At 41.4% G+C, this 12,217-nt stretch overlaps 1 protein-coding gene across 14 annotated transcripts in view; it reads right to left on the bottom strand.

The window, feature by feature from the left end:
* NAV2 (neuron navigator 2) overlaps positions 1–12,217 on the bottom strand; it is a 181,250-nt gene that overhangs the window by 65,276 nt on the left and 103,757 nt on the right. For all 14 annotated transcript variants that reach the window (XM_015863388.1, XM_015863389.1, XM_015863390.1 and 11 more), the window contains 4 exons: positions 4,830–5,928; positions 3,656–3,768; positions 1,387–1,495; positions 398–787 (listed from right to left, as the gene is read on the bottom strand). In XM_015863388.1, the coding sequence (XP_015718874.1) occupies positions 398–787; positions 1,387–1,495; positions 3,656–3,768; positions 4,830–5,928 (1,711 nt within the window). The remainder of the gene's footprint in view (positions 1–397; positions 788–1,386; positions 1,496–3,655; positions 3,769–4,829; positions 5,929–12,217) is intronic.

Below are 12,217 nucleotides of genomic sequence, written 5' to 3'. Positions count from 1 at the left end.
TCATTTACTTCCCATGAACTTTCTCCTTATGTTCAGGCAGCAAAGAGTTCAGTTAGAGTACAGAAAATGTCTCACTATCCCCATCTTGTGGGCATAAATGAGATTTGCAGCATGTGTTTGGCTTGCCACTACGACCCTGATTCAGCAAAATGTTCAATCACAGGTTCCCATGATCATCTATAGGAAAAATTCTTTTTAACACACACATAAACTTAAATCCCATTGAATAAATTAACTGCCATAGTGACCTGTCCCTCCAAATACTCACCAAGACTATCACCGTGGTTCTGTTTATTCATTTTCCAAATAGTCACAGGGCACACAGCCTTATTTATCACAATGCAAAAATGCACAACCCAAAGATCAGGAATTTAACAGCAAAAGAAAAGGCACTTACCCACTGGTGATATCGTCGGTCCTGATATTCTTGCCCAGCACATCTCCATCACTCATGTAGCCGGTGGCATCCATGGTGATGCCTTCCAGGTCTATTTCATCACTTCCCTTGTCTGAGATGTCCACGTGGCAGATGCTGCTACCACGGGATGCTAGCTGTCTCCTTAGAGGTGCTGAATACATGTAACGGCCTGATTCTGTGTTGATGAAGCGGCTGGCGTTCCCTCTGGGAGGATACCCGTTTCCCATGGATGGAGCATCACCTGCCTGCAGGCGGGGGCTGGACTGCCCCAGTCTCCATGACAAAGGGGTTGGTCGTCCGGTCAAGCTGAGAATGCTGCGACCGCTTATCTCTGTGGTCACGTTGGTGTCAAACGTTGTTTCCAAAGTGCTTTAAAAAGAAGAACAAAAATGGCAAAAAAGCATTGGATTGAATATGGACTGCTCTGTAGATCACGAGACTTCAGGTGATGTTATGTACATATTGCAAGATCCATGCTCAGAACATTTACCACGTCACAGATAAGTAAAGCATTAACAGAATTCACTTGCTAGAATGCTGTGAGAGTCAGGCCCATCCCTTCAGTGCCACTCTTAAACACTGATAGTTTTACACTCAGGCCACCTACTGTTCGAAATAGATGGTTGAAGACTTAACAGCAACTTTTAATGGATTATCCACAGTATCCAAGTGTAATTTTTTCCACCTTCAATCACATATAACTCTATTATGCCACATTTTGCCACTCCAGGCAATGCAGTACAATATTAAGCAAAGGAAAGGAACAACAAATAAGGAACGACTTTATGGTCTGCATGTCTTATTCTAGATCCATAGCTGCAACTTCCCTTACCCACAGATCAAATAAAAGAACGGTACCTTCACCTGTCAGTGTTAATCACTTCCCAAAAACGCGACTCAGCTACATCTAAGAGATGCAAAGTAAGACCGCAGTGACTTACATCTGATAGATAAAGCTGTGCCATTACCTGTGAGTGACCTGGGTTCCCCTCAAACTGGACATCGTTTCCTCCAAGTTCTGTCGAAGATCAGCAATATTTTTCACAGTTCGTAGTCGCCGGGTTTCTGGATCCTCTCCTAGAGGAAAAACAAGCCATTGGAAAGGACGAGGCAGGAAACAGCACAGAATTCAGCTGTTACCTTTGCATGAATCTGTCTCAAAGATGTTTCTCTAATATTTAATACTCTAAGCTGATTACAGTGCAGATTCCATTCACCCACAGCAGGTGCCCACCACTGACAGACAGACAGAATCAACTCTGTATGGTTAACTTTACTGCATAGGCTTCCTTTGTACCACAAGGTTCTGCACTGTCATTTCCCCACATGACCCAATTTAAACCCCATTTAACTTTCAACTTCATTGGAAGACGTATTCCATCAATACCATCATTTCCATCCCATATACTGACACAATTAACATCAAGCCAATTCTCACAGTTCTGCATTTTCTTCTTCTCTTTCCCTTCTCAAACAGATCTTGTTCTACAGCAACAGCTCTCCAGCATCCTAAACGCTGCTGACTGGGTGCTCCATGGCTGAGTTATGTGTTAGGTAAAATAGACAAAGGTTTTGCTTATCCACATTGCCGGAGTTATCCTTGCTTAAATGGGCTTGTTTCTGAAGGATGCCAGATTGGTGGCACAGTCAGACCAAGCATCTCTTACTTGCAAAGCAGCAGCAGCACAAAGCACTTAACGAAAGAGCCAGAGCCCTGACTATAAGGAATTATCTAGGGAGGGGAATATAGATTTTTATGCTTATATCATCATTATCGCTTCTGAAACAAACAGTGATGACTCAGTTAGTGTCCATGTTAGCAACGTTTTATAGGTCTCTAGTCCCTAGGAAATAACCTAACAATAAATTTCACTTAGGCCCAAGATCAAATAATTATGATCAGGCTGAACTGGAAATAGCCATCTAACATGAGTGATTCCTTTAGCCACTGGGTCCCTGGGACAGAAAACAAATTATTGCAGTAAAGAACATAAAATATTTATAGGCCTTCAGCCTAACAAAGGTCAGAGCGCTCTCTTACAGATCATTTCTCTCAGAGATATGAAGGCAAATAGTAAGTAACTTCGTAACTGAACACACATGAGATTTACTGCATATAAGTTAATTTCTATTGCTGTCACTTATCTAAATTGATACAACTCTATTGAAATTTAATTCATGTTCAGTTACTTAAAATGCAGACATGTGTCATCCCGCATTCTTGGATCCCAACTTAAGTATTCTACTTGAATAGTAGTTTGTGTTTATATAACCTCTGCCATTAAACACTTCCCAGCTTACAGGGTGCCATCTATCCGGGCTAGGCTACACAACAAGGTAATACTGAATAAGACTATGAAGCCAGACATCCTGCGATCCATACTTTGAACAGACTCACTTATTTAAGTATGAACCCAAAAATGTTATCAGGAATGGTATTTCTTGTGCCATTTGACTTCTTATTTTATGACCATCCTATATATAAAACAGATTTTTACACAATTTATACACATTTATAAACATCCATTTATGCACTCCTGCAGCCCTTTTCCCTACCAATGGTGCTGTGTCTTGGCTTTGCCAACAGCATATGTATACACAAACCTGGCACTGACAGAAAATATAATGCAATACGAAATCAATCCAGGTGTGAAACTTCTAGCTGTGGGACTTTCTGAGCAGGATAATCATTCTCAAAACTCACATTAATGTGGAGGACTCCAAATGTAACTCAGTAAAAAAAAACAAAAAACAAGGATGTTCTATGATTAATGAGATAAGCTGTAATAGTGTCCAATGAAGAAAATCATGGGCATTGCTAAAATCGGAATGGAAGGAGGAGGCTTGACAAGGACTTAAATATACATTTCAGACCCTTAATAGAATATGATTGTTAGAAACTGCTTTGTTACCATGGGAAAGCTAAAAAATGATTGCTAATGATCAAATAGTCCCTCCAGTAGCAAGAATTCAGGAAATAAGTACAAATGACTTTCTAACTTCACTTGCTAGCATTCTCATCAGTTTCACATCATCAGCTTCAGTTTGTGCATGCTAGACCCAGTAAGCTGAAGCTGGATATTGGTCTCTTCTTGGTGGAAAAACCACTTCTCTTCTAATAAGACATTAGAAATTAAAGCAGATTAAATTCTCCCTACAGCAGAGCTCCTGACTTCAAATTTGCTTTAGTCCATTCTCACTTAATAGCAACACGGTAAGTCATCCTGCAAGACATACCTGAGAGATCTTCGAGACCAGGCTGTCCAGTTTTGACATAGAGAGTAGAATCCATGTTGACCCCTCCCGTGCTGGCCTCAGCTGTTACATTTCCTTCATTCTCTGTCTGTGATCTATAAGACAAAGCCAAATAGAGATGTGCAGACAGCCTCCATCAAAATTAGCTCAAGTAGAACAACTAGACAATTGCACCTGCCATCAGCCCCTCCAGAACAGACCAGCAGACTGATTTTACATAATTCATTAGTCCCATTTTGAACTATGTCCTAGAAATGGAAGCGAGCACTCAGCTGTATAAAATAAAAAATTCATGGTCAAACATAGGCTTCTTAGCTCTTCAAACAGGGTCCTAAGAAACTTGGATTTGCAGTTGATTTCAATTATCGGCGCCATCAATTGTTGTTATTCGTGTGATCTTTAACATACATATAAAGCAGGTAGTGCATGATGGCATCTTACACTCCTGTTGGTTTCTCATCAGTAACCAGAAATGATGCTCAATTTCTTTTAAAATGAATGACTGGATAACACCAATTTGCTATCCGAGATCATGGCTGCCATGTAAAAGGGATGCAGTGAGAATGTACAGTCAGATGCAAGTAGTATATGGGTTATTTCATTTTACTCCTTGTGCTGTTTTGTTATAAAATCCATATCAACAAGCAGCTGGAAGTTGTCTTGTCAAAAGAAGTGCTGTACAAGACCAAAAGCATAGCAAGCAATTACTACTGTAATGTTCTCCTTTGCCTATACTAAGGGACTTTTATTTTTTTAATTTAATTTGTCATCACCATTAGCCACACTTACGAGCTATGGATGTGTAAAATAAACATAATCCACATGGTCTCAGGGCAGCAGTTGGACAAGGCATTAGCATTCTGATATTAACTATCACAAGTGTTAGGTACGATTACCAGAGCTCCCATCTATCAGAATTCCTTATATGCTTGATAACCATAGGATATCCCAAGTTGGAAGGTACTCATAAAGATCACTGAATCCACTTCCAACTTTGGTCTCATTGCCTTTCACAGCAGTTTCTGGGCAAATATATAAATGTATTATTCTACACAACATCCATATTGCCTCCTCACAACCCCAAAAAAGCATCTCCAATGAATCCTCCTACGCAGAGGCCGCGTTCCAAAGGGACGATCCCAGCAGTTAGCCATACCTGTACATGAACGGAGCTACTGTGGCCGTGTTTGGGTGGCTGTATTGCTGCTGGGGCTGAGGTAGCTGAACACTGACGGTGTTGCTGCCCGTGCTGTGTGTGGTGGCCGGCCCGCTGCTTACAGACTGGCTGCTGTTGCTGCTGTTGAGGCCTCCGATGCCTTTTCCTTCAGAAGAAGTTAAGCTTGAAGAGGAACTGGAATTCCTGCTGTCTAGCTGAGACTTCTGATGCGAGAGTCCCGAGCCAGGTTTCCCACTGCGGCTCCTCTCACTCTCTTTTGTAGAAACTGGGGCACTTGAGGATTTCCCTGCGGTGTTTTTCATTCCTGGTTTTGGTATTCCACTGTGCAAAGGGGCCGAGGCCTCCTTCTTGGCACTGTTCAGCTTTCCTCCTTTTGGAATAAAGCTTGCAATCTTTGAGGACTTTTTTGGCATCTCTGTTGTTGCTAGCACTGTCTGTTCTTCTTTTGGTTCCTCTTTCACATCCAGCTTTTCGGTGATAGATGTTCGTTTTCCCGTGTCTTTACTTTTATCCTTTTCTTTCTCCTTCTGTTTCTCTTTCTCCTTCTCATTACCCTTGGGAGAATTTTTCTTATTAGTCAGTGCCCGGCTAAAAGTCCTTTGTGCGATTCCCTTGAGTGCAATTTTAGGGCTACTGGACATGGATCCCGGATTGCTCACATTCTGATTCGTGGCATCGATTTCTTCGCTCTCCTCGAAGCTGGGAAGTGCCTCAAGTTTTTCACAACTGCTGTCACGAGATGCTGAACACTCGAGCATCGTCCCTCCTGCTTTGGAGCCTCCTTTGCTATTGAAGAGTTTCAACTTTTCCAGCATGGATTTTTGGCCATTGGGAGTTGCTTTGACGACTTCTGAGGGTGGTTTTGGAGGCTCTGGTACGGGCTGTTTTATGGACAGCATGGAAGACGTCGCTGTGTGCTTAGCGCTGAGGGACTTGCTGCGCCAAGGCTTAATAGCAGAGCTGGGCTGAGGGATGGCCGAGGAGTTATTGCAACTTGTAGTACCGCTACAGCTTTGAACTGAGGATGATACATTTTCATTCATTCCTGTGGGCTGGAAGGCTGTACTGTCTGCAGGCTCTGGAAAGAAAAGAAATACAATTTTAACAAAGAGATACAAAACACAGTAATATCTGGTATTATCGCTGGTTTGAGAACCTTTTTCTAAGGAGCTTTACAGTAGTAACACTGAAAAGGCAGACACACATCACTGCTTTAAGCATCGCTATCATTCAATGAAAACAAAAGCCAGTTTTCCTATCCGGCAGCACAGCAACAAGCTCCCGCTATGTAATTTATACATTCAGTTCCTTCTGAAAGGAAAAAAACAACCAGCTCAAACCAAGATGTGCTTTGCAATGTGTTCTTCTTTATTAGATTCATAATATTTTGTCATTAGCAAAAACAACGTGCTGTTTTCTAACTAAGGGTTCTCTCAGCTTTTGGCAAAATTTTTGCTGTCCGAGTTCAATTCTTAGAAAAACCTCAAGCACACACACAAAAAATGCAGCAGTAAGGAAAAAGAAATAAATCCGAAGCTCTTTCAGTTCTGAGGGAGAGATCTTCATCTACATAAAGGCAGAAAAAAAACCCTCCATATATAAAACCAATGAACCTAATTTATACCTTACCACGCTTCTTAATGAAGCTGTGAGAGAAACTGGGGACATTAATTGCACAGCTGTCCCCCTCACAGAGAGCAAATCCTATTTGCTTAGTTACCCCAAGCATTATGCATTCTTTGCAAGAAATCAGCATAGAGCCTAGAGAAAGCCTGAAAAACCCCACTCACCTACTAGCAGCCACTTCTGCTCTGTAGCTTCTCTCTGCAGAGTTTCCTTTCTGGAGACGTTACTCTCTCAATTATCACAAATATGTTTTCTGTTATGCTGCTCATGTTTCCAATTAACTTTTGTCATCTGTGTTTGTTCGCCTGCCCAGCAGCCTGCTGGGGATTAACGGCTCTTACCTATATTTCTCTGCCCTCCAGCACTAAAGTAAACTCTGTTTCGGAGCTGCATTTTTTTAATTCAAAAATCAACAGCGGTTGAGTGTGTGCGTTTTCGGCAGCAGGGGCAGCCCAGTGAATCCAGCCCTGTAAATCATGAACCGCCGCAACCACACGGGGACTGTTTTGCTTCACTTTCAGCTGCACGCTGAAGATACGGCTGTTAACCTCCCTCCCTGTGATCCAAACCAGATCTACCAAGCAGTTTAAAGCACACGCATCTTCCTGTCTTAACGTAGAATTGGTCTGAGAGATTCCTTCGTAATAAACTCAGTCATTTGGATATAGATATTATATGGATATGGATATTATATGGATATAGTAGGATTCCAGGAATTAATGGCACTGTAAAAAATACTCCTGAAGTTGGCACATTACCAGTGCCTGTTATTAACCGATCACTATTATATCAGCTGGTCCTCCTACAGCAGAGAATCCACAGTGAAGATGGAAGGAAGCAACTGTCACTTGACAGACACACTGCTTTTACATTACTATTGGTCTGCTGACTTTGGGGGCTTTACCCCTGTCTCACTCCAGTACAGAAGGAAAACCAAGCCACCCCATGTCCCCCAAACAGCAGTGCAACCCAGCTCTCCATGTGCCGCATTAACATGGGCAGGGAATTTTCCCTTCAGGAAAGCCAAGCTGTGAGGAGCAATGGGCAAACTAACTGGGCAATATAAGGGTGATGCATGGCAATGTGTTGATAGGAGTCATCTACAAAGCAGTGATGCTTCCTTCTAATAAGTATGGAGTAGTGGAAGTGGCTTGTGCCATCAGGCAGCAATAAACCTAACAGAAGATGTTGGGAAGGGAAACTCACACCAGCACTGCCCTCCTCAGAGCAGCACAGTGGTTGCCTGGAAGGGAGTGGGAAATGGTGGGGCATTTGGGAAGTGAGTTTGATCCCAACAGCCCCAGTGAGGGCTCCAGTCCTTGGACTTTTAGGAAACAGGTCTCACTGGGTCAAATAAAACTGCTTACACTTAGAGAGCTGCTCCTCATCTACAGCCATGTCAGAGAAATCAGAGGTGTGCCAACAACGTTCTGACTGTAATACATTAAAAAACATGAATAGATGGGGACGTTAATGTAATTTTTAGAGTCTCTACCTAACATTTTTTCCAGGAAGGAAATTCTGTGAGTGCTGAATTCAACACATCTGATACCAAGACAAAATATTTAGAAACTTCTAAATACATATGCTCAGCTGTTACACTTTGGGAAAGGAAAGGAGATATTTTCTTACACGTGTTTTGTGGGTTTTGATTTATATTCAGATCAAACACAGTGAAAATGGACATTCAAAGTCCTCAGGCTTTTGCTGCATTCTACCAGAGAAAGTTAGCATAAGAAATAAAAGGTTCACTGTAAAACACAGCCATCCAAAATGGCTTCAGCTTAAGAAAGCTTTGGTCTTTTTCAGATTCTGTTTCCTTCTCACAAACAAGTCTGCTGGCTCTGTTACTCCTAAGACCAATCTTGGTAAACGAAAGGGATTCTACTGCCAGAATGTAGCTTCAAATGCTAGGTTTCCTAATGAAGCAGTAACACCAATATGTGGATAATACATCAGCATGCAGAGGGGAACCTTTTATTCAGCGTAGCACAGGCCCTTCTTTCATGAAAAGGAGAGTAGGTTTCATGCATTCTATTAATAAGCTTCTTATTTCCTATGTGTTCCTTTGTGAGGGAGATATTTTCTTTCTTCAGCAACCTGCATTAGCTATAAATGTTTTCAAAACCAAACTACAGCCTACAATAAATAATGATCTCTTTCCCCTTTTCAGAGTCAAATCTTGGCTTGAAATCTATTTTGTTCCTAGTGTTCCACTTAAAAAGATGTTGGTGGTCTAGTTCCAACGCCAATACACGCTGTAGCATGGGTAAATCTGATTTCAGCTGCTCCTGTAAAGTCTTAACTGCAAACATATCCATTTATAATGAGAAAAAGAAGTCAAAAGCTTATGATTTAAATCTCCCACCGAAGTCTTTGAGAGCTTACACTATAATAAGGTCAGGAGAAAACATATGCCATTTCCCATCATTTGTCTTGTACAGTCTAAGCAAGTGTGCCTCCATTTGCTGTAAGTGAAAACTTTAAGAAACACTTTCATTATAAGCAAGAAAAGCAGCATGAAGACAAAGGATGTTCTCATAGTTATGTCTTCACACTATTTTTATTCCTTTTAGAACAAATAAGCTGCCATTTTTTACTTCACAGCTATGGGAAAAATAAGTAGTTCTCATGAAGAGAAACACCCTCTAGTAACAGCCCAAAGCGTTGTGGCACCTCCATCATTTTCCCATCACAGAGAGGAATAAATGGCAAACGCTGACCTTCTCATCCACCCACCAGAAGGCTCTTCTTAAAGCACCACAATTAAGAATCTTACCGAGGAAAGCTTTTTAGCTGAGTTGTCCTCTTCTTCAGTGGTGATTTATTATGCTTAGCAGACCCCTAATGTATGGAAATGTCTACGTTTCTGCCAGGAGCCTACTATAAAAATCAGAATCTTTCCATAGCCCAAAAGAAGAGCAGGTAAAGCAGAACGTTCCTAACAAGAATTCCCTGGCACAAAGCCCTTCTACAAAACAAGCTAAACCCCTCCGATCCACAGCAGTATCTGTTTCTGTTGTAATGCCGCTGACCCCATAGAATTAAAGCTGCCCATTGTGGCTTCTACTCTGGCCACAGTGATAAAAAGCCAGAACACGATCTTAAAAGAAGCCACCAAATGAAAGTTCCCCTTGTTCATGCAGAGCTTCAGCACACAGAACAATGATGCTGTTGTTTACTGGTTGGTATCACCAAGACTTGGGACTTAGTGCTGAGGTGAAGGGAAGTAAGTCTGGAGCACAAGCAATCCTCATCTCATTGTCTTGACCTAACTGACAGAGACACTTGAATCACTTGTTTTTGTTTAGTTACCGTAGCATCCCAAATAGTCCCCATGACTGCCCAAGAAAAGAGGTCAGATGGACCTTTATCAACCACATACTGGTTATATGACCATTAAATAATGAAACCAGCTTTACAGTGCCATTCAAAACAAGTCACGCTCTCTACTGAATCCTAGACAAATATCATTCTTGTTAATCACTCTCAATTTTTCTCCTCATTATTTCTGCAATCAAACCCAGCATTTCTCAATAAGGCTATTCAGTTCATTAATGAATTCCAGCCAAGGAGTTCCTGAGGATTCTTTCACTGGGCTTTATACGTAGGTGTCATGGACATTACGGATATATCATAGCCTTGATCTGAAACCTCTGTCTTACACATAGGTAGATATGAAAGATGCCATATACGCATTGCTGGTCTGAGAACTGGGCAGCTGACCTCAAAGGCCAGGACAACATGCAAGTAATGACTGACTTACTATTTACTATGGTCATGAAGGGTTGAGCAAGGCTTGATGCTCACCAATTGCTGAAGAGGCTGCGGTGGCTCTTTGGCACCAATCATGGCCCTGCAGGTATAATTGGCTATGGACAAGGACCAGTCAAAAGGCTCAGCAGAGAGAAGCCACAAGTGGAAGGGGCCAGAGAGGCTGAAATACACTTCTACGCAGGGAGAGGTTTCTACAGGTGTGGTAAAAACACATTGGCACTTACAGAAGTCCGGGACATTGCAATACTCCTGTTTTCTTTCCTATGATTTAATAGTGAACTTCAGTTTCCACGGTTGTTCCTCTGGCACAATTCACCCAGCAATAAATTTACAGGAAATTGTAAATATTTATTTTAAAAGGAAACATCTAAGAACTATAAAGGCCATGAAATCCTGGGCCAGCTCTTCAGCTGGTATGAATTAGTGTGGTTCCACTGTCTCCAGTGCTACTACACAGATGTGCACCGGGCTCATTCTCAAGGGTTACATTTGACTTCAAAGCTCAAGGGTTCTTTTATGCTAATGAACTGTACAGTTAAGAACATGTCACTGTCTATTTTTCTTATTCTTTTTTCTCCAAAAAACTTCACTTAAATACAATTTTTTTTGGCCTAAGTATTGCTACGGCTTATACCTACTACAGCAAAGCTCTGTGGATTTGCAAAGCTCCACCTCAGTCGCAACTAAAAACTATGCTTAGGTAAAAGAGAACATGTTTTCAAATGCCAATTTCAGCCAGTTAAACAGTTGTAGAACTGAGCGAGAACATGATTTGCTGCATACTTATGTCCTGTTCTATGAATGTGCCAAACTACTTGTTATGCACCAAAATCCTTTAAAAGCTGCCTTGTGGGCACACACCCAATATAAGCACATTGCAGAAGATTCACTAAGATGAGCCAACCTCTTCAAAATGCATTTGGAGAAGTGGAAGGATGCAAGCAATACACTGAGATACACAGATGAGCAATCTGTTTTACACGGAGGCTCTCATGGCAGCCACCCCATTATATAACCTTATGTTTAGAGTAATTTGCAACTCGACAAAATAGTCTGAATCAATAAGTTCACATTCATCAAAGCTGAATGAAATGTTCTGTGATTTGAGATTAAATGCCCGAACGCAAACAACATTCACTTTTAGCCACACAAAATCTTGACTTTTGGGGTTCATTTTTAAAGCTACTTATAAGATTAAATGGACACTGGAAGAGGTTAGTTGTCTTTCATATTATACCACATATCTTTTCTTCCTTTTTCTGTTTTCATATTTTCTGTTAAGGTACATCAAATTCACTATCGCTATACTACATCTGAAGGTAAATAAATCACACTGGATGTGTGATAAGTATCTCCACTCAAAGTTTATACTTAGGAAACTTGCTTGAGTAATTCAAGCCTCTGCTTTTTGGTAGTGTATGCAGCCAAGACAGAAAACACCAAGTTTTCTATCCTGTCATTTAAACATGGAGCCACCAAGGTTGGAAAAGACCTCCAAGATCTTTCAAGTCCAACTGTCCACATGTCACCAGTATTTCCCCACTAAACCACGTCCTTTAGTACCACACCTAGACATTCCTTGAACACTTTTCTTGAGTCAGTGACTCAACCACCTCCGTGACTCCTTCAAAACTAAGTTAGTTCCCATCAGACTAGGCTGGTCATTAACACACTGGCAATGAAATGTTTCTGCCGCAGCAAACAATGTGACCATCACAGAACAGGAACAGCAAGAGGTTTTGTTTGCTTTAAACCAATCACTTGTTATGCCATGACAAAGTCAACAAGATTCTCATGGTCATCCAAGTTGTGTGATCATCGCAACCATTACATACCAAAAGGAACAGGTTTTTTTCTTTCTCCATGGAGCTAGGAAGGGAAGAAGAGGTGTTGCTGACCCATGGAATAAGATGACCCTATTGTGCCTTACAAGTGTCAGAATTCTTTTTTCACCACATTTTTTT

The sequence above is a fragment of the Coturnix japonica genome, chromosome 5 (genome assembly GCF_001577835.2).
Source record: "Coturnix japonica isolate 7356 chromosome 5, Coturnix japonica 2.1, whole genome shotgun sequence".
NCBI classification, from domain to species: domain Eukaryota; kingdom Metazoa; phylum Chordata; class Aves; order Galliformes; family Phasianidae; genus Coturnix; species Coturnix japonica.
The sequence above is the reverse complement of the archived record's forward strand: the minus strand, read 5'-3'. Positions and strand labels throughout refer to the sequence as shown.